Here is a 27,982-nt window from a genome sequence, read left to right as displayed (position 1 = left end):
ATGAAAGTCCGGTGGGAAGACGGCTGCCCAGCATGAACTCCACCCCCTGCCTCACACAGGGGCCCACTGCCGAGTGGGAACGGAGCCGCGTGGGCCAGGGAGCCTTCACCTCCTTTCACCCAGAAGAAAGTGGAGGCGGGGACCCAGTAGCCGGGGTCGAGGACACGGCCCCAAGGGACTTAAACCCTCTGACTAAGTTAGTTTAGAAGACACATGGAGGTGAGGGCTACCGGGCGCCAGGCAGATCGAGTGTGTGGTAAGGACTGGGGGAGGGGAGGAGCGAGACGAAGCCCACCCGAGCCGGCATTACCGCAGGCAGACCGACGTGGGCAATCGCGGACAGCCAGAAGTTGATGTTGTCTGTGTGGCGGAAATGCAAGCCGGTTGCCTGAACGGGAAAGAAAGAGACTCCATTCCCATCGTTCCCAGGGTTCCCTGCAAGCGCAGCCCAGACCACAGCTTGGAGATCCAAGGAGCTGGGGGGCCAGAGGACCCTGCCCCGTGGACTTCCCACCCCCCAGGACAGAAACCAGAGGGAACGGACGACCCAGCGGGATGTGTGGGGAGGGTGGCACAGGGATGGGTTAGCAAGCTGGTAAGGCTCCTACAAAAAGGGGAGCACAGAGCCAGGTGCGGAGCTTGGGCTATAAGGGACACAGGGACAGGCTGGGTGCCCAGGGCACCTTCAGGGTGGCGAAGCCCTCAAGCCTGAGTGTAGGCTGGGGCAGACAAATCTGCTGGGGGCCTCACAGCAGGTCTCAAAGCCCCTTCATGGGCGTCCCTCGCTAAGGCTAACGCCGACGCCTGGCTGGGAGACACCCAACGATACTGGCCGTCCTCCCAAGTACCCAGGCTCGCAGTGACGATACGGCCACCCTACTCACAGCCGCGAGAGGCGCGGTGTGAGAGGAAGAGGGAGAAGGGGACCTGTGCTCCCACCTGGTACCGCAGCTGCCCCATGTCATAGATCTTCTTCAGGGGAACCACAGAAGGCGCAAAACAGTGACCCAGCTTGGCCAGCAGCACTCCGTTCCGGAGGCTCTCCTCCAGCTCCACTGGGGGCGGAAGCTCCTCCTTCAGGCAGGCCTCCATCCAGCTGTGAGCACGGACACAGGGGCGCCCTGTCACCGCTCTGGCCACCAGGCCACCACAGCTCAGCTCGCCCTAACAACAGGCCCGCCCCGCCCCTCACCCCCTCGGCAGCCCACTCCCAGCTCCCCTACCTGCCTGGCTCCTGCTACCTTCTCCCGAGCTGCCCCAGACACCTGGATGGCCAGTTGTCAGCCCGCACCCCCGGAAGTCCTCCCCCGCAGCTCCTGAACGGCCCACGTTCAGGGGGATTACACAGGCTCATCCGCTACACGACACAACCCCTCACGCAGTCTGCTATGCACTGACTGCTGGACCAAAGGGAGGGTGCTCACTTGTCACTGTCACGCGCTCGGAGAGCCCAGGTGCAGAAAGATCACGCCGGGCTGAATGGCCTCGTCAGCCCCTAAACCAGCTCTGATGGTGGTGAGGGCGGGGGTGTGGGAGCCCCGGTGGACGGGAGGGGGCGGCCTGAGGACCAGGAGACCTGCTCTCCACCCATCCCCCCACCTCACCTGAACCTCAGTGCAGAGTCCGCACAATGAAAGCTCAGCACCTCACTGCCTGCGTCAGGGGCAGCTGCCAGGCAGGGCTCATGAGCTCACGGACGTGAAAACACTGAGTATAAATGCTGACAGTTGTCTGAGGGAGACAAAGGGCTCCTCAGAGGGGCCCTGCGAACTTCTCGGCAGGTCAGGGTCGATGGGAAAGACAGCCAGTCCTAAGTCACCTCACGCCATCCCTGTCGCAGACACCTGATTTCCTGTCCAGCCACCCTACCTACTTTTTTGAAGAACGTTAAAAATACACTATTGACTACAAGGAAAGAATGAAGCTCTTATCCTGCCTCTGGAGCCAACATCCATTTACAGGAAATGTGGAGAGGGAGGGACAAGTGGAGGGAGCCAGGAAAGTGAAGAGACACAGCCAGAAAGCGGTATGTTCCACAGCAATGACCCGGTTTCCACAAGCCGGTGACACAAAGCACGACAAGGTGGGCTGTTCTACATTAGAGGGGACTTAAGAGGCATCACGACCAAATGTAATATGTGAACTTCTTGAGACCCTTATTTGAATAAGTCAATTGTAAAAATTGATTTTTTTTTTTCTTAAGACAATCAGGAAAATTTGAAAATGGCCTGGGTATTGATCTCCCAAGGATTAGCAGATAACTTCGTTGGAGAAGAATGGCTTGTGGTTAGGTAAGCAGCTGTCCATCTATTTGAGAGACACGCACTGAGGTGTGTGGGCAGCAAATGGATGTGATTATGTCTTTGTTCACAGATGGCAAGACGGTCTACGTAGGAAATCTGCAAGAACTGACCAAAAAACTCCTGGGATCAAAAAACGATCACAGCAAGACTGCAGGACACAAGGTTAATAGACAAAAGTCAGTGGCTTTCCTGTCCACCAGTGACAAACAAGTGGGATTTGAAATTACACACAGTACCATTCACCTCAGCACCCCGAAAATCACATACTTAGGATACATCTAAGAAAATACGTACAAGACCTATACAAGGAAAACTGTAGAACTCTGATGAACGAAATCAGAGAACTGGATAAACAGAGAGATATTCCCGCTCATGGATAGGAAGACTCAATACTTCAAGATATCAGTTCTTCCCAACTTGACCTATAGATTCAATGCAGTCCCAACCAGAATCCCAGGTAGTTACTTTGTGGGTATTGACAAACCGATTCTAGAGTTTATGTGGAGAGGCAACCAGCCCAGAATAGCCAACCCAATAGTGAAGGTGTAGAACCAAGCTAGACGACTGATACTACCCGACTTAGCCACAATAATCAAGACACGGTGGGGCTGGTGAAAGAGAAGACAAGTAGACCAATGGAACAGAACAGAGAGCCCAGAAATAGACCCACATACACATAGGCAACCGATCTGTAACGAAGGAGCAAAGGCAACACAATGGAGAAAAGTAAGTCTCTTCAAAAAAATGGAGCTGGCACAACAGGACATCCACAGGCAAAACCTGAATCTAAACACAGACCTTACACCCTTCACAAAAATCAACTCAAAATGGAGCATCAACCTACAAGTAAAACGCAAACTATTAAACTCCTAGACGAAGACATAGGAGAAAACCTAGATGAGCTCGGGTATGGCAGTGACTTTTTAGACACAACAAAGGCACCATTCTTGAAAGAAAGAATTGATAAGCTGGACTTCACTAAAATTAAAAACTTCTACGAAAGACAGTGTCAAGAGAATGAGAAGATAATCCAGACCGGGAGAAAATATTTGCAAAAGACAAATCTGATAAAGGATTGTTATCCAAGACATACAAGCAATTGTCAAAACTCAACCGTAAGAAAACAAACAACTCGATTAAAAATGAGCCAAATACCTTAACAGACACCTCACCAAAGACACGCAGATGACAAATAAGCACAAGAAGATACTTCCCCCTTTTATATCAGGAGACTGCAAATTAAAACAGCGATGAGATCCCAATACACGGCCATTAGAAGAGCCAAAATCTGGAATGCTGACGACACCAAATGATAGCAAGGACATGGAGCCCCAGGAACTCTCAGTCACTGTGGTGGGGACGCAAATGGTGCAGCCACTTTGGCAGGCAGTTTGGAGGTTTCTTATAAAACCAGCGCGCTCTCACCTTACAATCCAGCAGTCGTGCTCCTTGGTATTTACCCAAAGGAGCTGAAAACTTATATCCACGCAGAAGCCTGCACACAGATATTTACAGCAGCTTTGTTCGTAATTGTCAAAACCTGGATGGCCGCCAAGATGTCCTTGGTGACTGAACTAGTAAACTGTGGTCCGTCCAGACCATGGAATATTACTCAGCAAAAAAGAAATGTACTATTAAGTCATGAAAAGACATGGAGGAAACCTTAAATACACATTACTAAGTCAAAGAAGCCCACCTGAAGAGGCTGCTGTATGATTCCAACTACAGGACACTCTGGAAAAGGCAAAACTATGGAGACAGTACAAGGATCAGGGGTTGCCAGGGGCCTGAGGGGAGGGAGGGATGAACAGAGCTCAGAGGAATTTAGGGCAGTGAAAGAATTCTGTGTGAGCCTATAGGGTGGACATGTCACTGCACATGTGTCCAAATCCACAGAACGTACAACACCAAGTCACCCTAATGTCAACTACGGACTCTGGGTGACAGTGATGTATCAGTGTTGGTCCATCCATCATAACAAATGTCCCCTCTGCTGGGGATGTTTATAATGGGGGAGGATGTGTGTGTGTGTGGGGGGCAGCAAGGGGCCTGGGGGAAAATCTCTGTATCTTCCTCTGAATTTTGCTGGGAACTTAAAACTGCTCTAAAAAAACGAAAGCCTTGAAAAAAAGAAAGATGCTATAGCCAGTCTCCCTTTCCCACAGAATGGACGCCTGTGCTCCGGCATCTGCCCTGGGGGCAGGTGCCTGGGGTGGGCAGCGTGGGAGGGGAGCCCACAGGAGGCAGTGCTTCCGCTCACCGCTTGGCTTCCTCCAGCCGGCACAGGTACTGGTAGGCCACGTTCTGCCGCCGCTGCTCGTCCATCTCCTCAGCTGTGAGGCGGTCACCTGAGGAGCGAGGGGGTAAGGCCCAAGAAGGTGCGTTCAGCAGAGGCTCGGTCATAGCACTGAAGCTTTTTTTTTTTTAATTTTTTTATTGGAGAATATTGGGGAACACTGTGCTTCTCCAGGGCCCATCAGCTCCAAGTCAAGTCGTCCTTCAATCTAGTTGTGGAGGGCGCAGCTCAGCTCCAGGTCCAGATGTCGTTTTCAATCTTAGTTGCAGGGGGCACAGCCCACCATCCCGTGCGGGAATCAAACCAGCAACCCTATCATTAAGAGCTTGCGCTCTAACCACCTGAGCCATTTGGCCACTCCTCCCTGAAGCTTCTTCTTAACAGACAGTCCTTGGCAACTGCTCGAAGACCGGACGCATCTCCCAAATCTCCCTCCCTCCTCCCAGGACAGCCTGGCTCTGCTCTTCTGCCCCCTCCAGTAAAGCTGCCCTAGTCAGCACCCTGTGCGAGGGGGCTCTCCACCCATGAACAGGGGACCCTTCTGTCTCAGACGCATCCCTCCCCATCGTCCCCAGCCATCTTCCTGACCTCCTTCCTCCTCCTTCCCAAATCTACGTCACGGACCCTCCCCGAGTGCCTCCCAGCAGGGATGTCCACATAGCTCCTTGGCTGGGAACTTCACCCCTTATTTTATCCCTAATTAGACTGAGTTCTCCAAGAACAGGGCTTGTGTCCTCAGGTACTGTCCCAGGGGCTAGGTGAGCAGAACCGACTAGGACTCATCATTCAACAGCCGTCCGTTCACCCAGTACCTCCACACGACAGGTGGACCCCTGCTCTCGACAAATACAGAGGTAATTATTAGAATAGGACAGCATGTAGGTAAAAACTCCAACCTCATGTGCGGTGATTACTGCCCATGAACAGTCCATGCCCATACCAGCAGCAGGGAAAGCAAAGGATTCTGCCGATGAAATGAACCTTAAAGAATCTTAAAGAATGAACAGGTGGAAAGGGGAAAAAGGCAGTTCAACAGAGAGCCCTGCGTGAAAAAGGCCAGTCACTTGGGATTAAACGGAAGGACAAAGAACTTTCAAAGATCACAAAGCTGGTATCTTACTCTCCATTTTGGTATTGGTCACCGGAGAAGGAAAATAATCTCCAGGCTAAATAAAATGCAGACGATCTTCTGACCCCCAAACTCAAGAACAGAGAACCCCTGAAACGAGAGGGGATTCACGTCCTGCCTCGGCCACAGCCTCCCCTTCTCCTTCTTTCTCCTCTCCCCCATCTCTCTAGACAAACACAGAATCAGGATGAGAGAAGCCTATACACACACACGCACACACACACACCAAGAAAATAAACTCGGAGGGCTTGAAAAGAGACAGACCGTAGCCAATCTGTCTTTGCCTCAGCACTTAATGTCATTCCCACTCTTTATCTTATTTCTTTTTATTACATATCCTTCAGTGTTTGGGGGGAGGGGCAGGGCTTGTTTGAATTGGCAGTTCACACACACACACACACATGCACACACGCTCTCCATGCTCAGATTTGAAAGTACTGGCCAACCGCAGGAAATCCAGCAGTTCCTCCGAGGGGGTGTTCAAGGAACAAGTGCTGGTTGCTGGTTGCTAAGCATGGAAAATAAACCAGTAAGTGAATGACATCACCTCAGAGTTATGAATTCAGGACTCTGAGAGCCGGGCGGGGCTTGGGACAGACACACACAGTCTAAAAAAAAAAAAAAATCAGTCTTCCTGCTCTTCTCAGGTCTGGAACTAGCTTTCCTTCACCACCTTGCCGAACGTGAACTTTGTTTTCTGAAATCTGATGGAGAGGAAGGGAAAAGGGTGGGAGAGGAGATTTTGCCTTTCTTTCCAAAAAGGTCGGATGGGAGCCTTTCTGCGGCCCCATCCTTCGGACTCCTCGCCCTTTCTAGAGCAGTGCTTTGGAAAGTGTGGGCCAGGAACTCCCTGCCTCCCCACCACCTGAGGTGAGGACAGAGCCCAGCAGCGCTGGAACACGTGCGTGCGATGATGGGCCCCCACCCGGACCCAGGGACCTGACGCGCGGGGGGCGGGCTGTGAATCTGCATTTTAAACACGCCCCCCGGTAATTCTGGCGCCCTGACGTTTAACAGACATTGGCTCCAAGAGGCATCCGAAAGTCCAGGAGCCCCGGGGGGGGGGTCGAAAAAATAAGTTTCGCCTTTCTAAGTGCTTCTGGCTGGGCCGATAATCAAATTAACAGGAGACAGGTGAACAGACGCAAAGGTCCAAAGGTGATGACGGAGGTGGGGGGGGCCCTGAGAATCTGAGACCCCAAAAAGCACTGGGCAGCTGAGGCTAACGTGCCCTCCTGCACAAAGGCGAGGCCGGCGGGGCGCTGGGATTCCCAGGGAAGCAGGTAGGTCCCGGGCGCCCGGGGAGGAGCACACACGTGGCGAAGGCTTCTGGCCGGGCCGCGCACACGCGCGGCGCGCAGGGGGCTCCGCGAACAGCCCTCGGGGCCCCTCCCTGCCCGCCACGTCGGGTGCACAGCACCGGGCCGAGGGGCGCTGCCTTCCTGGGGCGGCCTTTCCACCCGATTTCCTTCAGGCAGGGAGGGGGAGGGTCGCAGCTTCCTTCGGAGTCTTTTGTCTCGTCACCGCCAGCGTCAGGTCAATGTCCCCAAAGGCACACGTTGGGGTGGCAGAACTCTGCTTCCCCGCCATCTCCAGGCCGGCGCCCCGGGCGTCCTGCCCCCTGGCCGCGCTTGGCAAGCGTGGCAGCCGTCGGTAACCGCTCCCTGCCAAGGGGCCGTGCGGACCACCCACATTCTCCCAGCCCCCGCGCCCCAACCTCTCCCCAGGCCCCGACCGCCGCGCCCCCGACCGCTGGCACCACCGCCGGACCCTCCTCCGCCCCTTCTGACACTCACCGGCAGCCCGGCCGGGGCCCGCTCCTCTCCCCTCCATGTTCCTGCTGCTCCAAGTTTGAATCTCCCGCCGCCGGCCACCGCCCCTCACCGTCGCCAAGGTCGGACAGGACACTTCCGGTCTGCGCGCAGGGGGCCCTGGGATTTGTAGTTCCAGGCTGCAAAGGCGCGCCGCCAGGTGGCGAGCACGAGAGGACCGCCCGAGCGGGAGAAGGGCGCGCCCTCCTCGCGGCACCTTGGCTTGCTGTCCCTCCCGGGCTCCTTCGCTGCTAAACCGTCTTATTTCGAGGAGCCCCTGCCCCTGCCGTTGCCCCTGTCATTTCCCCCACTATTCCCATTAAGCCCGCCCCTCTTCCTATAGTATTCCTTGGTCCCGCTGACTTGAGGGCCTGCTGGGGGCTGTGTCCTACCTAAACTAGGTGGTAGGGCGGTGCACAGATGAATAAGCACAGTGAGGGCCCGAAAGAAGCTTGCTGTTCTGAAATGAGTGATAAACACACGGTCAAATAAGTCAGAGATCAGTGAAACACAGAGGGAGAAGGCCATCGCTGACCCCGCTGTTGCCTTACTGTCTCGGGCAAAGGCCTGTCAACTTAAAGAGGCCTCCCCCAGCTGAGCGAAGGCATCTGCTTTGGTGCAAGGCCGGCTTGGTGAGTTGGGGCCGTAGGCGCTGGTTGTCCTGGCGCCTGCGGTTCGCAGCACCGCTTGGGGGCTGCAGAGCAGTGGAGCTGGGGAAATGGGGCAGGGAGGCTCTTCTGATCCCCAGGCCTCTCCTGACCATTAGCCTTTCACCTTGTTCCCAACTGTGAGACCACCACACAAAAGCACAGTGTGCAAGCGCGTGAGTGTGTGTGGGTGCTCACGTGTGTGTGCGTGTAAGGGCTCACTTCCCCGCCAGCTCAAGCCTCGTTACACTTTGCAGTCACAGTGAGTGAAGAGTACTGCTAAGCTCCTCGGCTCCGAATCAGAAAACCTGGGGTCTAATCCCAGCTGCCTGGCTGCTCTGTGACCTCAGGCAAGGCACACCTGCTCTCTGAGCCTGGGACCCCCTCCACCCAACCTCCCCCGCCACTCTGTGAAATAGGGGTACTGCATAGATGAGCTTAGAGGTTCTAACTAGCAACAAGCCCCTGATGAGGTACTTGAGGGGTGTGTCTGCAGGAGTGGGGAGTGATGGGACAGGAAGGGCGGTGGAATCCAGGTATCCATGTCTAAGATAGGGCACCTGTTCTGTCAATCAAAGACTTCACCAGGACAGGAGGGCGGTACCTGGTTGTCTGGTAACCCTCCAGCTCCGAGCTGAGAGCTGGGGGAGGTAACCCAAGCCTGAGGGACCATTCCAGAAAGCCCTCCGTGGAGAAGATCGAAGGAAGGAAGGAAGGAGGTAAGGCATCTCATGGCTGCAGCCCCAAGACTGAGTGAGGGCCTTTGAAGAAGCAGGAGTCCTGGGTGTTCTTAGGAGCAGTGGGAATTTCTTTAAAAGGAAAATGTATCACTTCAGCCTGCTCCTCCTAAAAAGAGGGGGAGGGAGAGAAGAAAATGGGTGGGGCTGAGGACTCAGTGCCTGGGTCTTCTCCACCCCTTTTTCTGTCTCTTGGGAGGAGAGTTCAGGAAAAGGCTTAAACCCAAGAAGTGTACTTGGGTTTAAGAGTAGCCTGGAGACAGGGTGTTGGGGGACTGAAATTAGCCAGCAGACAGAAAGCCAAGGGGATAGGGGAGGAAAAGTTCCCCCCTGAGGATGAGAGCTGGCAGTAAATAGACATGTCCTCACTCCTGGACCTTGGCTCCTTGCCAACTCGATAGCTTTTTCCGCTTTGTGCCCCCAGGGCTTTGTATGGCTCCAACACATGGCAGGAGCTCCCTGAGTATTTGTTGAAGTGACGCCCAACAATGTCTTGGGGTTAGACAGCAGGAGCACCTAGCTTATGAGTGGATGGGTGTGTGTGGAGGCACAGGACGGAGGAGATGATGGAGGAGAGGGCCTGGGTCTGCTCTGTTCATCCGTCCATTCATTTATTCATTCAGCAAACAGCGTATTGCGGTAAAACAGAGGTAACATAAAATAGGGCATTTTAAGCCATGTTAGGTGGCATATAGCGTACTCGCGGTGTTGTGCTACCATACGACCACCCATCCCCAGAACCCTTCCTCGTTTGATGAACATTTATTGAGAATCTACTATGTGCCAGGCCCTTCGAGTTGCTCCAGATCTGAATGGGGAGAGAGACAGGACGTTACCAACTCTGCTCCCGTGTGACAGGTGCCATGAAAGACAGAGGGTGGGGTGGGCGTACAGAAGGACCCGGCTGGGGTGCGGGGGACAGCTAGAACTGAGTCTTGAAGGAGGACTAAGAATTAATCAGGACAGTAGAGTGAGTTGGCATGGTACCCAGTGGGACAGTTGGAGTAGGTGCCACAGAGACATTCCTGAAGCCCTGGGGTCCCAGCAGGGCAGGGACACGGGGATCCTGCTTTGGAGGAAGCCAAGGGTGACGTGCTGGGCCCTGTGCTGTCTGTTGTCATTGGCAGCACCATGTCAGGAACGTCCCCCAACCCTGACGGTACCCCGCAAGAGCCTGAGCCTGAACTCTCAAGCTCAAAGAAGAAAGAGAAGAGAAGAAAGTGGCCACATGAGGCCAGCATCCAAGCCCTCACCAGGGCCGGCCACGGGGCCCTACTGGCCGGCCGGAACCATGAGGCTTTGACCAACTTCCAGAGGGCCTTCCTCCTCGCCTCCAAGGCCCCACGGAAAAGGGACACCCCTGTTCTCCGGGCCTGTGCCTTCAACCTGGGGGCTGCCTACGTGGAGACTGGGGACCCAGCCAGAGGCCTTGAGTTGCTCCTGCGAGCCCAGCCTGAGAAGGCACAGGGCAGGTGTCATGGTGACCAGTGTTTCAACGTGGCTTTGGCATACCATGCCCTGGGGGACCTGCCTCAAGCGTTGGCCTGGTACCACAGGGCCCTGGGCCACTACCAGCCACTCGGTGACCAGGGGCAAGCCCAGGCCAAAATGGGAGCCTGCTACCAGGCTCTGGGACGGCCTGAGCTAGCCGCCCACTACCTACAGGAGGCGAGCCGGGCCTACGCCCAAGCAGGGCAGCCCCGGGCCGCAGCCCTGGCCCTGGGGGCTGCAGCGGGGTGCCTGCTGAAGAGCGGGCAGCACCGTGTGGGAGAAGTGGTGCGGGTGCTGGAGGAGAGCCGGCGGCTCGCTGAGAAGAGCGCTGAGCGGGGACTGCTGGGTGAGGCCTTCGGGCAGCGAGGCATGGGACCTGGGGCCAGTCAGACCTGGGGTGCTGTGGGAGGTGGGGTGGAAGCAGAGGCAATTCCGAGGGCTGGGGAAGGGGCCGGGGGGACCCTGGGAGAGTGGGACAGGGGCTACACCAGTACATCCTCAGCTGCCTCTGACCTGGCCACCGGTGACCCTGGCCTCGCCCTCTAGGGCAACTCTATAACGACCTAGGCCTGAGCTACTGCCAGCTCCAGCTGTTCCCACTAGCAGCAGAGGCCTTCCTGCAGGCCCTGCCCCTGTGCCCCGGGCCAGGAGAGGAGGCCACAGTGCTGAGAAACCTGGGGATGGCCCACAATGCCCTGGGCAGCTATCGGGAGGCCCGGGAATTCCACCAGAAGGCTGCCGACCTGCACGGTGAGCACCTAGGCTGGGGGATGGGATTGGGGCCAAGGGACTAAGGGGGGGTGCCGGCAGGGGCCCCAAGGCTGAAGCGTGGGTGGACCTTTAGGACTAGCCGTGGGGCCGGGAAGCCCAGAACCAGCGCTGAGGGCTGGATGCAGGAGTGGGACAGCCAGGCAGGACACAGGGCTGTGGGCCCAGCGGAGAAGCCTGGGGCTGGGAGATGGAACAGCTATTCACACCAGCCTGGCCTGCCGCCTGGCTCAGACTAGCCAGGGAGGCACTCAGGCCAAAACTCAGACTGGGGAGAGGCTGGGTGTGTGCACCCACCCCCGTCCCTTGGTTGCTGGGGGCACGGTGTGGACACCCCAGCAGCCAGGCCCTCTGGGGATGGTGGGGGCTGTGTCACCAGGCTCTGTGGGGCAGCGGTGGGAACAGGGCCGGAGCTTCGGCAGCCTGGCATTTGCGCTGAGCCAGCTGGGGGACCACAAGGCCGCCAGGGACAACTACTTGCACGCTCTGCAGGCTGCCCAGGATGCAGGTGAGGGCCAGGGGGTAGCAGGTTGCAGAGAGTCCTTGGGGCTGGTGGGGGTGGGGGTGGGGAGTACCTCTGGAGGGAGGGTCATTGGGGTAAGGAGCCATGAAAGGACCTGTCAGGCTGTCTTCCCCAGGTGACGTGAAGGGTCAGTGGCAAGCCTGCGAGGGCCTGGGGGCAGCCGCAGCCAGACTGGGGCAGCATGAGCAGGCCCTGAGGTACTATAAGGCAGCGTTGGCCCGGTGTCAGGTGAGACCCTCCATCAGGGCCCAACTTCCTGCCAGCCCGCTGACACTCCTGCCTCGATGCTGTGCCTTCTCCCCCATTCATTCACTCATCAAACATGCCCTGGGCACTTTGTGTGCTAGGTCCCAGGACACTGTTGTGGGGAAGAATCCATCTCTGTCCAGGTCTGGGCAGGACCCTGACAGAGGCACGGGGATGAAGGAGAAGAAAGACAAAGTCCCCTTCCCTCCTCCCTGTCCTGTTCCTTTCTTCCGATTCCCAGGCCTTCCCCATGGCCCCATTACCCTCCCTCTCCCCAGAAGGAGCCAGATTCTGTGAGAGAGCGGCTGGTGGCCAAGCTGGCGGATGCCATGAGGACCCACCTGGCGCAAGGGGGGCTGGTCCCAACTCACACCCTGGTGAGAAAACACCCGAGACAGGGAGCTGGGGGTGGGGAGGCTATGGGGGGGAGGGGGAGGTAAGCAGAGCTGCTGTTCTCAGGTCAGGGACACTGCGCCTGACTGCTCCCCTGAGCTTATCTGCCCCAGGGCCAGCATATGGGACACACATCACTTTCCTGAGGCCACTAGGGGCTGGGCGGAGGGCTGGGGGTCGTGGCACGTGCCCAACACTAGGGCTGTGCCAGGCCTTGGCTGAGTGGTGACCGGCTCAGCGGGTGAAGGCCAACAGGTGGAATCCAGGGCCCTGAGCCCCACCAGGGAGGAGGTGGTGCTTTAAGTCCCTGGCTGCAGTTCCCAAAAGGGCCACAGGAGGGGGGCAGTGCTCCAAGGAAGTCCCTCTCTCCTGTGTCCTCTTCTGGGGGACACTTCTCTGGGGCTCTCCACCGTGCCCCTCCTTCTCAGGTTCCCAGCCTCTCTCTACAAGTTGGCGTCTCTCCACCCTCCCTCCCTCACCCTTTGAGATACCCTCAGGAAACCTCCCACCCCAGGAGCTGAGATATTTCAGTGTTTACAGTATTTATTCAATAGGTTCTATGTCTTCTCTTATTTGAAAGACTAGGACACCCTATTGACAATTTGCATACAAAGTGAAATTAGCCTGGTGCAGGAAGAGGGCTGGATTGGGAGTCAGAGGACCTCGGTTCCATCTAAAGTTGGCCACCGACTTTCTGTGGCTGCTCCTGAAGTCCCAGGCAGGATGGGGTGGTGGTCAGACTCTGGCCGCGCCTCACAGCGGTGAGCCTGAGCTCTAACATGACAGTTACCAGTGGGGCCTTAACGGAACAAAGGGCCTCACCCCGGAATTTCATTCCCAGGCACGTGGCACAGTCGTTTGTCTCTGGCACTTCTCTGTCTCTGGGGCCCCTGCGTCTGGAAGGAACATACACTCACGCACACATCCACAGCCATTCTTCTCAAGTCCCTTTACTCCCCTTCATCCCCAGACCTCAGCTCGAAGGAGGCCCCAGGTTCCAGGTGGAGCCTGCCCAGCAGGGACCCCAGCCAGGGTGGGAAGGGGCCCAGCCCAACTGCAGCACAGGTGAGGGGCGGGGGCGGAGCTTCGGGGAGGGGTGTGGCCTCTGGAGGGTGTTGGGAGGTAGTGTTAGGGCAGTGTGGCAGGCGTGGGACCTCATAGGTAACCCCACTGGGGAGGGGACCTGGCCGGTGAGGCTCTGCCCCTGTCCCTGCCCCCACAGATCTTCAGGTGGGTGGGAAGATGAAGAGTTAGAGGTGCGCTGTGAAGAGGAAGGGGAAGAGGGCTCCGAGAAAATCCCTGTGGCGGGCTGGCTTACACCGAAACTGAAGTGTGAGTAGATGCCGGCTGTCAGGCTGAAGGGAACACTCTTCCCCGGCATTTCCCTTACTGCCCCCCTTCCCCACCGCGGGTCTGCTGCCCCATTTCTACTCTTCGCCAGACCCTGGCCCGTTTTCCCAAAGCCTTTCCAGAATCACCCTGTCCTCGCTTCCAAAGCTTCCTCACTTCCAGAGCTGTGTGTCTCAGAGCAGCAGGGCTGGTGGGAAGCCTATACACGCCAGGGAGCTGGCAGTGGACGAGTCTCTTCCCCCCAAGGCCTCCGACTCGGGGAGCAGAGCACCTTGCTGCTGGTTGACTTGAATTCACTGACTTCTCTTCAGTGTTTCCTTCCAGGCACCGGCAAACCATTCCCCCATCTAGCCACCGATGGCCCAGGCATGCCACGCACCGCCCCACACAGGGCGCTGTCCTTGGGGCACCCTCTGATACCCACCCTCCTTGTTCTCTCTCCCGCCATGATGGTTCTTGGTTCAGAGAGGCCTGGATGAGTACGTACGTCCAGGCCCAGGACCCAGGGCCCATCTCCCATGTGGAGGCCAAGGCCCCCCCAGAATGGAGTACCCTGGCTTTCTGGTACCCAGTGGCCCCAGCCAATAGGTGGGTCCCTGGGGGAGGGAAGGAGGCCTGGAGAATGGATAAAGGGAGCGGGAGAGGATGTAGCTCCCGACAGTTTTGATGGAGCCTGGTCACTGTTAGAGCCGGGGGCGCTGTCTGCTGCTGGGGGGCATGTGGTGCTCTGAGCCTCTGTCCCAGCCCTTTAGCAATCTGCACCCTCAGCCAGCTCTGCAGGCCTGGCGTGGCCTCTGCCTCCTGCACTGCCTGCCTGTCGGCCTCAGAGAAAGGGAGGGTCCCCGCTGCATGGGAGCACATGTCGCTGACGCCTCCTCCCTGCTGCCCTGGAGCCCACCTGCAGAGGTAAGGGCCAGAGAGGGGGCCTCTGCTCTCTCCACAGACACTCCCACTGGCAAGCGGTGCCCTGCGTCCTTCCGGTCATCCGCGCAGCCCAAGGCAGCCCCAGGCCGGGGCCCACAGAGGAGACCCCCCACGTCGGGCTTCTGCAGGATCATGTGACCGCTCTGCTGGCCCCGCCCTGGCTTCCCCCACATACACACGCGAGGGGTTTCTGGGACCGAGCCTCTTCCCGGTTGCTCTGCGCTGTGCAGACACCGATGACAACACAGCAGGTGGGCTCCAAGCAGGCTGGACGAGGGATGTGCAGCCTCCGCACTGAGGCTGTTTGCTCCCTGCTGGGATTTCTGGACTCAACAGGAGAGAAAAGGAGAATGCGTGGTGAATCTTCCCCCTTTCTCTCTGGATCCAACTTCACGACGAAGGCCCTTGCCAGTTCTAAACACCATGACTTCTTGGCAAGAGGCTTTGGCGTCAGTGACTCTCCCCAGCCCTCCATCTTCTCATATGGGAAACGGGATATTAATACTAAACGTAGTAACCAACCCATGCACCCCACTTCCTCTGTGAGACAGCAGAGGCTGCGTGCAGGCCCCTGGTGCTGTCACTTCCAGCAGCGACACACATCACCTAACGCTTCCTGCACACTTAGCACGTGCCACATACATTCTAAGTGCTTCCCAGTGGTTAATCCTCACAGCAGATGAGTCCCCTTTCACAGAGAAGGAAAAGAAGGCACAAAAGTTGGGCAGTTTGTCCTCCCGGGGCACGCAGCTGGTGAGAGGTGAAGCCGTGATCCTAACCCTTCCTCAGCATTGTGCAGCTCTGCGACCCGTGACACCAAATGTGTTTCTGCTGGTGTACGTGTTACTGTCACTTGTAATTTAATTAAATCTATGAACTGATGAGCCAGGAGTGTGAAAACAAGCACTGTTTCTGTGAAAACTAACTTAGAAGACTTGGTGACACAAGACTTGGCGAGTCACTTTAAAAACTGTTCCTGCATTAGAGGTGAGCAGGGAGGTTATTACAGATCGGGAGAAAAATCATAAAAAAATCTAGATAAATTTTGCAGATTGCTTCAAATGTGCCATCTAGTTTTTCTTCCATCTCAAAGAAGCAGACAGCAAATTGCAGGTGATACAAAAACTGGTGAGGTTTATGGAAGAACGAAGATGGGGAACTACAATCCTGGGCCCCATCCTCAAAGAAAAGAGCCTGGCCACACTTTGACAGATGGCAAGTAGATGTCTTTTTTAAGTTGAAATAAGATAATCCCCTCTTGATCATGTCCTATAAAAGGGCTTCTACTGTACTGAGAACTACTTCGCAATGAGATTTTGAGAATTCATTAAAATATTTGTAGAGGACCTACTATGTGCTAGGCATGAAAATAAGTGCTCGAGACACAGCCGTTCATCTTCCTTATGTTCATGGACTGTGGTATCTTGCCAGGCATTCTTGTCTTTATTAGGATGCAGGTCACCAAGGTAACAAAGGCCTCTATGACAGAGCTGTTAGCCAGACAGAACTTCATTCCTGTCTCCTACAAGCAGTGGAGGGCTGAGAGAGTGGGCTGTGGCATGTGCATGCCTAGGTGCTGCAAGGGACACTGGGAAATGTGGATGTTAGATGGGCAACCACATGGCCAGGTGAAACGCAGGGGTTCTGTTACCAACAGAAAAAAAGAGCATGGATTTTGAGGGACAAGTAGCAGTGTCTGCCAGGCACACGTGTTGCCAACTCAGTGTCAACTGTCACGCTCTACCATTTAGTAACTGTATCATCTTAGGAAAATTACTTCTCTCTGCCATTCAATTTCCTCATCGATAACATGAGGATAAAAGTATATCATAGGATTGACAAGATTATATTAGATAATATATGCAAAGCAGGTGCTCAATCCAAGACCTTTCCTAAATTGGTTTTGAAGGCATTTCCCAAAGAAAACTCTGAAAGGACAGCAACATGGTGGACCAGGTCTTGGGCACCGCCTCCCTGGGGACAGCCCTCATTTGGTTGTTTTCTAAATTCTGGGTGTGTGTGGTGGGATGTATTTTGTGTCATGATTTTATAGTCATCTCATCAGAATGAAGTCAGCAGTGACAAGCCTTTCATTATATATATATATATATATATATATATATATCTGCATTTAGGGGAACAGTCCAGTATAGAATGGTGCTTAAGACTGCAGACTCTAGGACGAGCTGCTGGGATCCTAGCTCTACTGACAGCTATCACTGTACCATCAGATGTCATTCAACATCTTTGAGCCTCAGTTTTTTCATCTGTAAAATGGGGATAACAGGGTTGCTGTGAAGATGACATAGGATGATTCCTATTATCACTTGGCACATGTAAGTATGCAAAATGTTATCTCTGTCAAAGAAACATGCCGCACATTGTGTTTTAGAAATGAATCTCAAGAATTACCAAATTAATGTCTAGAACATGCCTGTAGGGGTCTTGACATGACAATATGTAAAAGTAAAGCTATTTATATACTGAGTAAGTTATCAATTTAATGAGGTCTTGGATAAGATTATGGGTAAATCCAATTTCCAACCGTAAACACAGTCTAACAAAAAGTTTTCCACCACAGTCACAGTCTGGTAAGTCCAATTTCCCACAACAAACATGAAACGAGCGCGCTGGAGGCCAAGGGCACACCCCACAGGTGTGACAAACCTCACAACTAAAACGGAGACTATCAGACGAGTAGTTAAAGCTGGAGGGGCTCTCGCCTTCTGCAGAGAACTAGCCAGAAAGGCATTCATGACACAGAAAAGAAGAAATCTAGCTTAAACACAGGAACTTCATTCCACCTGAATAATTCTCTTAGTGCCCTAACTGGCTTGTTATTCAACAAGCGTCTCCCTTAACCGTGCAAGAGTGCGTTTGCATTCTTAAAAGCTCTTGGGTAAAAAAATGTAGTTTTCCTCTCCAGCTTTTTCTTGAAATACTATCGTGACCTGGAGTCTATGGTTTCAACTACATTTTTGACCATGGCATACTCAGCCTAGTAACGTTTACAATTTTTCTATTCCCATAACTAGTATCTTGATTAAGGGTTAAGTACTGTATGATTAGGGAAGTACAGCATACTATCCTGGTAAACAGGCTGGTGTAGTGACAGGGGTCCTAAGTTACACCAAACGCTTAGTTCAGGCGTGCGTGAGAACACCGGCTTAATGCATTGAGCCCCACGGACCAGGCCCTGTGGACGCCTTGCACGCGCCACCACCCTATGGAACGTCCCCTCGTCCCACTTTCCAGACAGGAGTGCCCAGGTTCACCCAGCTAGTTAGTAGCAGGGCAGGAACCCGGGCTCACTGCTAAGCTAACCCTGAAGAACTATCCCTAAGGGGCAGTGGGGAGCAAAGCACGTCGGCCCAGCTGGACACGTGAACTATCGCAGCAGGGAAATGCTCCGGGAAGGGCTGGGACCCGGGCTGTCCAGGAAGGCGCACCGACGGAGGCGGAACCCCGCAAGAGCAATGGGCAGGAGCCGCACGGCGCTTCCGGCGGGGCACCCGGCCGGCCTCTCGGGGGCGGGGCGAAGTGCCGCGCATGCGCCGGGGCGGCCGGGCGGCCGGGCGCGCGTTCCGCGAGAGGTGGATGTCCCGGCTGCGGTCGCTACTGGGGCTCGGGCTGCTGGTGGCGGGCTCGCGCCTGCCGCGCGTCAGAGCCCAGGCTGACGCCTGTCGCGCAGGCCCCACGTGGTGGGGACCCCCGCGGCTGAGGTCGGGCGGCGGCGGGGACCCCGCGGTCATGGCGAGCGCGGCGGTGAGGCACCTGAGGTAGGCGGGGCTCCGGCGGGCGCGGGGCTCCCGCGGCGGGGCCGGGTCGGAGCGGCGGCGCTCAGGCGACGGCTCTGCTCAGCCAGGAGGAGGCCCAGGCCGTGGACGAGGAGCTGTTCAACGAGTACCGGTTCAGCGTGGACCAGCTCATGGAGCTGGCGGGGCTCAGCTGCGCCGCCGCCGTGGCCAAGGTCAGCGGGCCCGGCCTGCGCTCGCGCCGCGGGAGGACCGGCGGGGGGATCGGCGGGAGGACGGGCGGGAGGACCGGCGGGAGGACGGGCGGGAGGACCGACGGGGGGGACGGATGGGAGGACGGGCGGGGGGACGGATGGGAGGATGGATGGGAGGACCGGCGGGAGGACGGGCGGGAGGACCGGCGGGGGGACGGATGGGAGGACCGGCGGGGGGACGGATGGGAGGATGGATGGGAGGACCGACGGGAGGACGGATGGGAGGACCGGCGGGGGGATCGGCGGGAGGACCTGCGGGGGGACGGATGGGAGGACCGGCGGGGGGACGGATGGGAGGACGGATGGGAGGACCGACGGGAGGACGGATGGGAGGACCGGCGGGAGGACCGGCGGGGGGATCGGCGGGAGGACCTGCGGGGGGACGGATGGGAGGACCGGCGGGGGGACGGATGGGAGGACGGATGGGAGGACCGACGGGAGGACGGATGGGAGGACCGGCGGGAGGACCGGCGGGGGGATCGGCGGGAGGACGGCCGGGAGGACCGGGGCGGGAGGACGGGCGGGAGCGCCCCCGCCCGCTGAGCCCCGCTCTGCCTTCAGGCGTACCCGCCCGCGGCCCTGTCCAGGAGCCCCCCGACTGTCCTGGTCATCTGCGGCCCCGGGAACAACGGAGGCGACGGCCTGGTCTGCGCGCGCCACCTCAAGCTCTTTGTGAGCGCGCGGGGCGGCGGGCGGGCGGGCGGGGGCGGCCCTCGGAGCTGGGCCTGAGCCCCCTCCGCTCTCCTCCCAGGGCTACCAGCCAACCGTCTACTACCCCAAAAGGCCTGCCAAGCCCCTCTTCACTGCTCTGGTGACCCAGTGTCAGAAAATGGACATCCCTTTCCTCGGGGAAATGCCCGCGGAGGTAGGCGGCCGCCGCGCAGCGCGCCCAGTGCCCTGTGTCCTGTGCGGCCCGCGGCCCGGGGAGCTCCTGCTGCTCCTGGTCCGCGGGACAGACTCGGGGGGCGGGGCCGTGGGCAGGGGGCGGGGCCGCTGGCAGGGGGCGGGGCCGGGCAGGGGCGCCTGAGTGCTATTGGCGCAGGCGCGTGTTGGAGCCGCCTCCCCCTCAGGTGTCCTCCGAGTTCCCAGCACCACCTTCCCTGAAGTTATGTCCACTCCTGCCCTGGTCCCTCCTTTCACTCTGGCCATTCCTCCCCCCCCAAGCAGCCAGTAAACATCATCCGCCCCTCTGAGGAGCTGAAGCAAAAGCCTAAACCAGGGGTGTCCAAACTGCAGCCCACAATCCATTTTTAATTGGCCCCCAGCAAATTCCAAAAATATATTTAGTTTACTTAAACAAACCAGGTTAGGCAATAGTACTCCACCTCGAGTAAGTGGCCTAGCTATTCGTATTCCACCACACATGGTCCTTGGTAAAAAATGTTGAAAAAACTTTGGACACCCCTGGTCTAAACCCTTTCTGCAGATGCATGGACTTACGGGTGGGGAACTTGAGAACCTGGGTGTTGTTTTAATTAACCCATTTTACAGGTAAAGAGACTGAGGTGCAATGGAGGGAAATGGTTTATCCAAAGTCACAGACCAGAACCTGGCACTCGTGACCCCGTCTCAGGCTCCCCGACACAGTGGCCTCCCCAGTGACAGGCAGAGAGCTGCTAGCTGTCTGGACTCAGCTTGGCCTGACTCATGGCCTCAGACTGCCATTTTAATGAGAAAATGGCGTGTGGCTGTGACTGGTCTGGGTGCAGGGAACAGCCTTGTCCTGCAAAGGGCGCTGCAGCTGCGGACTGACATCCTTTCCTTCTCCCGCCCACCACAGCCCGTGCTGATTGATGAGCTGTATGAGCTGGTGGTGGATGCCATCTTTGGCTTCAGCTTCAAGGGGGACGTTCGGGAGCCGTTCCGTAGCATCCTAGACGTCCTGAGTGGACTCACTGTGCCCATCGCCAGCATTGACATTCCCTCAGGTACTGGGTCCAGAGGGGGTGGGGGCCTGGAGTCCTGCCCCCTTGAGGTGGGGACCTGGGAGTCCCGACTCTTGACCCACGGCTCCTGAGTCTAGAGGTGCAGAACATGGCTTTACAGGCCCCACAACAGGGCTGGGGAGCAAAGAGCTCAGCAGTGTTCCTTCCATGCTGGCGCCAAAGCCCAGGAAGCTCCAAGGATGCGAGTTTCTCGGTGGGATGCAGGGGCTCCCATTCCTTTCTTCCTGAATACAACTCTCTCTCCAGGATGGGATGTGGAGAAGGGAAACCCTGCAGGGATCCAGCCAGACTTGCTCATCTCCCTGACTGCACCCAAAAAGGCTGCCACCCACTTTACCGGCCGCTACCACTACCTGGGGGGTCGTTTCGTGCCACCTGCTCTGGAGAAGAAGTACCAGCTGAACCTGCCACCGTACCCGGACACTGAGTGTGTGTACCGTCTGCAGTGAGGGGAGGCAGTGGGTGTTTTTCCCAATAAAGCCTTGATGCCCCCTCTCCCAGAACCGTGGAGTCCTGGGAGCTCTTCTGGCAGAGGTTCATGGGTGACAGGTGCCAGGGGATGACACTGGAGACAGTCTCATCTCTGGGGGCCACTAGCTGCGGCCCTTGGCAGTGCAGGTTGACTTTTCAGATGCTGCGAGGGGGTGCACTGGCCCTTTAGGGACACACATGGAGCTAGGTGTGGTTTTCCAAGCTTCCTGCTTCCCCTGCCACTTAACATTGCGCCAAGACCACAGGAGTTTCTTCAAGGACGTCCGTCCAAGGAAACTTGATTTGTATCTAGGACCTTCCCGGGCTGGGATGGGGCTGCAGTCAGAACACAGAAGCTCAGAGCCCAAGCTGTTTATTTAAGCACTTGGATCATATGTTCCGGCCCACAGACCTAAGTTCGTTTCCCTGGGCCTGCACAGCAATGAAAAGTCAGGGCGTTTCAGAGTCGGCCTTTTCAGCCTTTTAGCAAGGCTGCCCCTCGGGGTCTGCACTGCGGCCCACAGCCCCGGCACGCCTTGTCCCTTGGCTGCCTGGCTCCTGAGTTCATGATCCTGGGGCCAGAAGCTGCAAAGGGGACGATGCGCAGCCAGGTAAGGCATGGCACTACCGCTCCGGAGCAGGTCCCTCCTGGGGGGACCCCTCTCCCCAAGGTGCAGGAGACCTGCCTCAACTCAGGTCTCAGGCTTTGACTCCCGAAAAGAAATCCATGGAGCCCCGCCCCACCCCCACCGCCAGTCTCTTCTGTTTCTTCTTCTTTGCCCTCTGGTGGGTGCTGACTTCCGCTCCTTCCTCCTCTGCTTGTCGCTGCCTCTTCTTCCCTCCGCTCCCTGAGCCGTCCCTAGGCCTGCTGTCCCCTGCTCCGTCTCTTACACCCACGATGCCCTCCGGATGCCACCGCCTCATCTTACCTCTGCCGCCCCCCTCACGGCACGCTCCGCCTGCTGCTCCTGGGGTCCCACCACCTACAGTGGCCTCGACGTCCCGCCCTGTGTGCATGTCCTCATGCTGCCTTCTGCGTCTGCCACACGGCTCAGTGTGTGCCCGGCTCCCCGCCGCCTCTGTCCCCAGGTCGCCTCCAGCCACCTCAGCCCCTTCCTCTGCGACCCCCAGCGCCTCGCGGTGCTGCTGTCTCTTTTTCTTCCTTTTCCTGGGCGACGGAGCAGTTTGTCCTCTGCCCGCCTCTTCCTCACTCCCTACGGCCATTCCATCTCTCTCCTCTGTGACCTTTTCTTGACGTTGGCTTTTCTTCTTGCCTTTCCTGATGCTCTGGGCAGCGTGTCCTGAGGACTCCTTGTCTGAATTCTTTTCCATTGCTGTAGCCTCTTGCTCCTCTTTCTGCTTCCTTTTCTTTTTCTTTGTTTTGAGTGGCTTGTTCTCAGACGGCCGTTGAGGGGTCCCAGGGGCCTGGCCTTTGAGCTGAGCCAGGAAGGCCTGCTCCTGGGCCTCTAACCGAGCCAGCTTAGCCTTCATCGTGATCCCAAGACGGGCAGCCCTAAAATACACGGGGCCCAAATCAAGAGGGTCGGAAAAAACAGGCCTGGTCCTCAAGACTGAGAGGTGGGGGTAGGGGCCCTGTCCTCAGGCAGCTACAGAGAAGGGCAGACAGTAGAAATCCTCTCCCTCGGGTGGAAAGGAGTCAAGTGGCACAGGCCACCGTCACGGGTGGGCTTGTGACAGCAGAAGAGAAGGGAGGCCCAGGAGTGAACGCCACTCACTTGTGTCCTGTGCGCCCCTCACAGGCTTGGAGCAGCATCTCGTCAGTCAGGCTGTGGGGAGTGGAGAGACAAGGCATTAGGACAGGCCTGCTGGAAAACCTGACCTCCCCTCTACACTGTCCTGGGAGGACCTGGCACTTTTCTAGGTGCGGGACAAGGGTTAGTGCGACAGTTCCACCCCGAAGCCAGTCACACACTAGACTCGGTCCTTTGATCTGAAGCATCTTCTCCCACCATCCCCAGCATTAAAACGAAGTCTCACATCTTTGGAGGCTGGGGCCCCTGGCTGTCGTCATCACTGCAGCTTTCCGCGTCCTTGTTTGGCTTCTCCCCACCTGCAGTCAGGGTGGCCTTCTAGAAGGAGGGACCATGGGCTGGACAAGGCCGGCTCAACACCACTGCCACCCTTCTTCCTGCCTGGAACGCACCCCGCCCCAGAATTCACAGCCCTAGGCACAAATCTGCCAGCCCCACATCACTCCTGGCAGATCTAGGGGTGCCACCAGCTGCATACTTGAACTTGGCAAGAGGTGGGCTGGGAGGGCGAGGAGGGGCAGTCGTCCTGGGCTCCCTGCTCGCAGCTGGCTAGTGGGCAGAACAAGGGAGGAAGAAGTGCTCTGGGCCATCAGGTCTTCAAGGGGGGACAACTGCCCCTGGCGGTCATGCCATGATGCCAGTAACTGCCAGTAAGGATGGCACCTCTCCCCCTCCAATAGCTATGGGCCGAGGGGTGGGGGACAGAGTGGAATGAGAGGGGCCCCACTCAGATGGAATCTACGTGGTGACGGACAAGATGGCGGAACACACAGTTATAATGAAGTGTTTCCTGTGTAGGGGAGGAGTCCCCGCTCAGAAGGCAGGGTTTGGCAAAGTTGCTAAAGGTAGCTGAGCTCTGGAAGACAAGAAAAAATCAGCAGGTAAAGGAAGAAAGGGAGCAGAGTGTCCCACGTGACCGTGAAAGAACACGGTACCTTGAAAAGAATCCGATTCCATCTGGCTAAAGTGCAGAGCTCCCGAGAGAAGTCGCAGGGACAGGCACGAAGGGCATATGAGCCAGTCTGATACATCTGGATCGTGTCACCGTAAGTCAAGGAGTCAGTGACACGATGCAATCTGCTAGGACACTGGGTGCTCCACGCAGGACAAACTGCCGGGCGGGAGCTGGGACTGGGCAGCAGGTGATGGGAAACGGGCAGTTCCTTAGGTACCACGCAGAGCCCTTAGCACGTACGAGGAGGCCGTGAAATGTCGGCTCCCTTCTACCCGTCTGCTCTTGCTGTCTGCCCCTCCTAGCCAGCTGTGGGCTCTCCAGAAGTCCCTCTGCCCCCCTTTTGGCCACTTCTAGATAATGAGGATGGGTCGGATAATCCCACTTCCTGTCACTGCCCCCTCAGCTGATGGCAGGGACCATGCAACCTTGAGGTCCTAATTCCTGCCAAAGGTCTGGGCAGTCTGATTAAGCAACAGCAAGGCTGGTCCCAGGATCCCCATTAGGACATCCTGAGAACAGGGAGGGCTTCCCAGGCAATGGTTCAGGCCGCAGGGGAGACCAGGGAAGGGAGGAAGGATGGACCCTCCCGCCCGCAGTGTCTAATACCTTCACAAACTTCTGATACAGCAGGTTGGGCTTGGGCTGACTCTGACGGGTGGTCCCCTTAGACAGGCGCCGCACCTGTACTCCATCCTGTGGGCACGTGTCAGGGAGTGGGTGACAGGCCACGTCCCAGGCCCTCACATCCCAGGTGCCCCTCCCTGAGAGTTCATACCTTGCTAGTTTCCACCACCAAGCTGGCCGCAGTCTGGTTGAAGAGCTCACTCCACCAGTGGTTGGTGAACTCCTTGGCAGGGTCATGTCCCACCTGCCACAAGAAGTATGAACTCTGAGGACCTGCCTCCCTGTCCTCAAGGGGCCCCTCTCCCATCCACACGCCCCTCAGCCCACCCAGGCTTACCCCACGCGTGTCCTGCTTTAGCGTCACCCTGAGGGCCTGGGTGATGCCGTCCTCCTTCCGGCCCAGGCCCTTGCCTGCAGAGACAGTGAATGACTGGGCTTATTCGGCCTGGCCCGAACCCTCACTCTGCCCCCAACACAGGCCACTCCTGCCGTCGCACACCCACCATTGGGCAGAGTCCATTGCTCTGGAAGCGCCCTCCAGTTCCATTCTTTCTAGCACCTGCCCATGCACTCCCCCCCGTGTCTGAGCCCGAGCTATCTTTCCTTCATAATCCTTTCAGAACAGAGGTCACACTTCTTCCTCCCTCTCGCCGTCCTCCCAACACTTCCTACTATCCCTTGTCAAATTTCTTCCTCCTCCTTCCCTTTTCTGGAAAAGTCAGACATTTTCTTCAGCAAATTTCCCTTTAAACTAGCGTTTCCTTCTCCAGCTGAATGGACTGCACAGGAGTAATCGTGCACCTTGCCTCTCCCCTAGACACAGGGTAGGCAGGGAATTGGGAGGTGTGGGGGCCCTATGGGGGTCACCTTGAGTCCATCCATGCTTGAGCAGCTGCTCCTCAGCAAACTTCATCCCCCGGCTCTTGACCTCCGGGGTGACACTCATGGTGAGAGAAGTCACTGTTCTCAGGTCCTCGCCAGAGAGGAGGTTCCTATCATCCATTTAAGAGGAAAGCAGAAAGTGCCCAAATCACCCATCGAATCCTTCCTGACTGCTCTCTTAAGAATTCTCTCCTGAACCTGAGGCAGAGACAGAGGAAGGAGGCGGGTCCTTGCGGAGCGCTCCATCTGACCACCGAGAGGTCAACGTCAACCTGCCCAGTTATTAATGTACCTACACTGATGGACAGATCACCACATGCCAGTCTGGGTAAGGCTTTCCGTGGATTTCATTTAATCTTCCCAGTCCAGGAAGAGTTCCTGAACTTGGCATTCAGGAACGTGTTAGTAGCCCTATTTTCCAAATGAGGAAACAAAGGCCAGAGGAGCTTAGGTGACTTGCTCAAGGTCACGCAGCTCACGTGTACAGAACTCAAGCCCGGGCAGCTTATCTGCAGAAGCCTCATCTTGACTATGAGAACACCTCCCATGGCTCAGCACCACGAAAAAACAAAGCAAGGAGGAAATGCCTGTTAACTGGAGGTGTAACTGGACTTAACGGAGCCCACGTCCTACACCCACGCCCTGGCATTTCCACTGTGCTCTCGCTGTGGGGGCTATACACCTCTTCCCAACGGCGCTGTCTCTCAATCTTGTTGAGTGCCCGTCTTGAAACTGTCCAACTTCGGAAGGGCACGCTTATTGAAAATGTAATGCATCACAGGGGAATTGCACATATATTATCTCATTTATCCCTCCAGTCCTGTGAGGTAGGACTTATCCTGACTTTACAAGCCAGGAAAAGAGAGCCCGGGTTTCTTGCCTGGGGTTACACAGCTAGTAAGAGAGCGAGCTGGCATATGAGCCCAGGCTGCCTGAATCCAAAGTGGCCCTCTATCACATCCCAGCTCGCTATGTTTCTATAGTCACTCCAGTGTCCCTCCTTTTGGACCCCAAAATGGCATTATCAAACTTATATACCAAATTTGCCTCTGAAATGGTTCAGATGGCTCGTGACAGAAGACATTCAAACAAAACTGAGATTACCAGTGGTGACTTGCCTCACTAAACTCAACTTGTGTTAAGATCATCTATTTCAGACATAGCAGACCTGATTTAAAGCTGGCTAGTGGCACTACTGGAACAATCCTGAAGCCTCCCCAAGTGACAGCTCTGAAGGGTGAAACTTTCACGTGAGTTTAAGAAGGTCTAGTAAGTATGTTTTACAAAAGTCAGACAAGGCGTTGTCACCTCTCCTAAACAATACGTATGAGGCTTAAGAATGATGACCAGTCTGGTTAGGTATGAAGAAAGCAAATTCAGAACGACTTTCTATTCGCATTTCCACCGTGAAAGATGATTATCTGAAAACCTAACTGATACCCTGAGAGTTCCAACAGAAAACCAATGAGTGAAAATGGCCCTCCCTTGCTTCTTCACACTGTTAAAGGGAAGTAAAAATCAAACACTGAGGCCTTTAAGGCCACCTCAAAACTCTTCTCAGAAGTAGTCTCGGATCTATCAGCCCCCCGATTTCAACAATAGTAACATTTACGCATTTACTCACTGCCAGCCTGTTAACTGATTCATACAGATGACCTCATTTCATCTTCCCAACAGCCCTGTTAGAAGGTGAGAGTGCTGCACTTTACAACGAAGCAATGGCACCGAGAGGTTTAGTCACTTGCCCCAGAGAAACAACTGGAGAGCAGTGGGTCCAGGGCCTCAGGCAGTCCCGGAGGGGCGTCCTCAGCACTACACTGACCTCCCAGGGTTTTCCCTGTCCTTCCCTCAGTGTCTCCGTGCTTTGCGCGGAAGTCCTAGCACAGCCTAGCCCAGGTCGCAGTAGTTGGAAACAACACGCCCCGCGACGCCGGGACGCGCTCCACCCCGACCCCCGCGCACTCAGCGCCGTCACGGACTTACAACGGGGGCCCGTGGACAGCAGCGGCAAGGTCGCAGGCTGTGGGGACACTTTCAGAAACTGTCTCCTCTCCCTTCAACCTGAGTTTTCTCGGGAAGAGGTGGCCCAGGAGCACGCTTCTTACAGCGCTTCCAAGAGCCGGCTCCCCATTCCCTAGACCTCCCTCTTCTTGAGATCCAAATTCCAGCCTTCCTGCCGCAGTTTTACTTGGGATAAACTACTCTTTTGAGCCTGGGCTCCGACTGCCACCACTCCAGACCTAGTACCCCCTCACCTTCGTATCACAGCAGGGTCCTCTCCGCGGAAACACGAGTCAGAGTCGCCACGTGCGCCGCCATCTTACCGGAAGTGCCGATTAGGTCCTTCTAGGCTGTCGAAACCATAGAGACGTGAGGAGGAACCACAGTTCCGGTCCTCCGAGGACGTACAGCGTGGGGGTGGGCCCACTTGCAGGTTTGGTTGCCATAGAAACAGCCCCAGAGCGTGCCCATTTCCGGAGGCTCCGGAGGTGTTGCACTTAAGAAAAAGGGGAGGGGGGAAGGGTGAATTTTGTGGTATGTGAATTCTGTCTCAAAAAATAAACCAACAATCCCTAGGCACAGCTAAAATAACAAGGGAAGAACACTCGACGTGTCACAGGCACTCATGCCTAGGTAGAAGGATTATGAGGGGTTCCCCTGCTTTACAGCTTTTCTCTGCTTTTCAGTTTTTCTACAATTAGCAC

General features: G+C 56.4%; 4 protein-coding genes across 6 annotated transcripts in view; 2 read left to right on the top strand and 2 right to left on the bottom strand.

Moving 5' to 3' along the window:
* Window positions 1-7,561, bottom strand: part of IQGAP3 (IQ motif containing GTPase activating protein 3) — a gene marked incomplete at its 5' end in the record, with an annotated part of 34,988 nt that extends 27,427 nt beyond the window's left edge. The window contains 4 exons of the mRNA XM_081025447.1: window positions 311-388; window positions 940-1,096; window positions 4,564-4,651; window positions 7,525-7,561. Of these exons, the coding sequence (XP_080881573.1) occupies window positions 311-388; window positions 940-1,096; window positions 4,564-4,651; window positions 7,525-7,561 (360 nt within the window). The remainder of the gene's footprint in view (window positions 1-310; window positions 389-939; window positions 1,097-4,563; window positions 4,652-7,524) is intronic.
* A 1,294-nt stretch (window positions 7,562-8,855) lies between these two features.
* TTC24 (tetratricopeptide repeat domain 24) lies at window positions 8,856-15,503 on the top strand. The gene is made up of 10 exons (XM_081025727.1): window positions 8,856-8,905; window positions 9,711-9,781; window positions 10,051-10,760; window positions 10,961-11,164; window positions 11,562-11,690; window positions 11,821-11,933; window positions 12,230-12,328; window positions 13,315-13,409; window positions 13,567-13,676; window positions 14,638-15,503. Exons 3-10 carry the CDS (start codon window positions 10,055-10,057, stop codon window positions 14,754-14,756), a joined length of 1,575 nt encoding a protein of 524 aa, XP_080881853.1. The 5' UTR covers window positions 8,856-8,905; window positions 9,711-9,781; window positions 10,051-10,054; the 3' UTR covers window positions 14,757-15,503.
* Window positions 15,504-18,150: 2,647 nt separating this feature from the next.
* On the top strand, window positions 18,151-23,077 carry NAXE (NAD(P)HX epimerase). Of its 2 annotated transcripts, XM_081026432.1 has the most exons (7): window positions 18,169-18,397; window positions 18,480-18,588; window positions 19,189-19,299; window positions 19,379-19,492; window positions 20,408-20,555; window positions 20,820-21,002; window positions 22,805-23,077. In XM_081026432.1, the coding sequence occupies exons 1-7, from the start codon at window positions 18,216-18,218 to the stop codon at window positions 22,858-22,860; spliced, it is 903 nt and encodes a 300-aa protein (XP_080882558.1). In that variant the 5' UTR covers window positions 18,169-18,215; the 3' UTR covers window positions 22,861-23,077. The 2 variants fall into 2 exon arrangements, with proteins under 2 accessions (XP_080882557.1, XP_080882558.1); XM_081026431.1 differs by lacking the exon at window positions 22,805-23,077 and having other exon boundaries at window positions 18,151-18,397; window positions 20,820-21,162.
* Window positions 21,402-27,611, bottom strand: GPATCH4 (G-patch domain containing 4; the record flags this gene model as incomplete). 2 transcript variants are annotated; one of them, XM_081026430.1, is made up of 8 exons in its annotated part: window positions 21,402-22,557; window positions 22,781-22,831; window positions 23,043-23,134; window positions 24,378-24,464; window positions 24,547-24,639; window positions 24,733-24,806; window positions 25,263-25,387; window positions 27,533-27,611. In XM_081026430.1, 7 exons carry the CDS (start codon window positions 25,339-25,341, stop codon window positions 21,744-21,746), a joined length of 1,290 nt encoding a protein of 429 aa, XP_080882556.1. In that variant the 3' UTR covers window positions 21,402-21,743. The 2 variants fall into 2 exon arrangements, with proteins under 2 accessions (XP_080882556.1, XP_080882555.1); XM_081026429.1 differs by lacking the exon at window positions 27,533-27,611 and having other exon boundaries at window positions 25,263-25,398.
* Window positions 27,612-27,982: the final 371 nt, after the last annotated feature.

This window comes from Rhinolophus hipposideros, assembly GCF_964194185.1.
Source record: "Rhinolophus hipposideros genome assembly, chromosome: 19".
NCBI classification, from domain to species: domain Eukaryota; kingdom Metazoa; phylum Chordata; class Mammalia; order Chiroptera; family Rhinolophidae; genus Rhinolophus; species Rhinolophus hipposideros.
This window is presented reverse-complemented; position numbering and strand designations above follow the sequence as displayed.

Coding starts and splice junctions, on each gene's coding strand:
- TTC24 (XM_081025727.1), top strand. CDS start 10,055: ATGTCAGGAACGTCCCCCAACCCTGACGGTACCCCGCAAGAGCCTGAG. Junction 11,934..12,229: donor CAGCGTTGGCCCGGTGTCAG/GTGAGACCCTCC, acceptor CCCTCTCCCCAG/AAGGAGCCAGATTCTGTGAG. Junction 13,677..14,637: donor GCTTACACCGAAACTGAAGT/GTGAGTAGATGC, acceptor CTCTCTCCACAG/ACACTCCCACTGGCAAGCGG.
- NAXE (XM_081026431.1), top strand. CDS start 18,168: ATGCGCCGGGGCGGCCGGGCGGCCGGGCGCGCGTTCCGCGAGAGGTGG. Junction 18,589..19,188: donor GCGCCGCCGCCGTGGCCAAG/GTCAGCGGGCCC, acceptor CTCTGCCTTCAG/GCGTACCCGCCCGCGGCCCT. Junction 19,493..20,407: donor TCGGGGAAATGCCCGCGGAG/GTAGGCGGCCGC, acceptor CGCCCACCACAG/CCCGTGCTGATTGATGAGCT.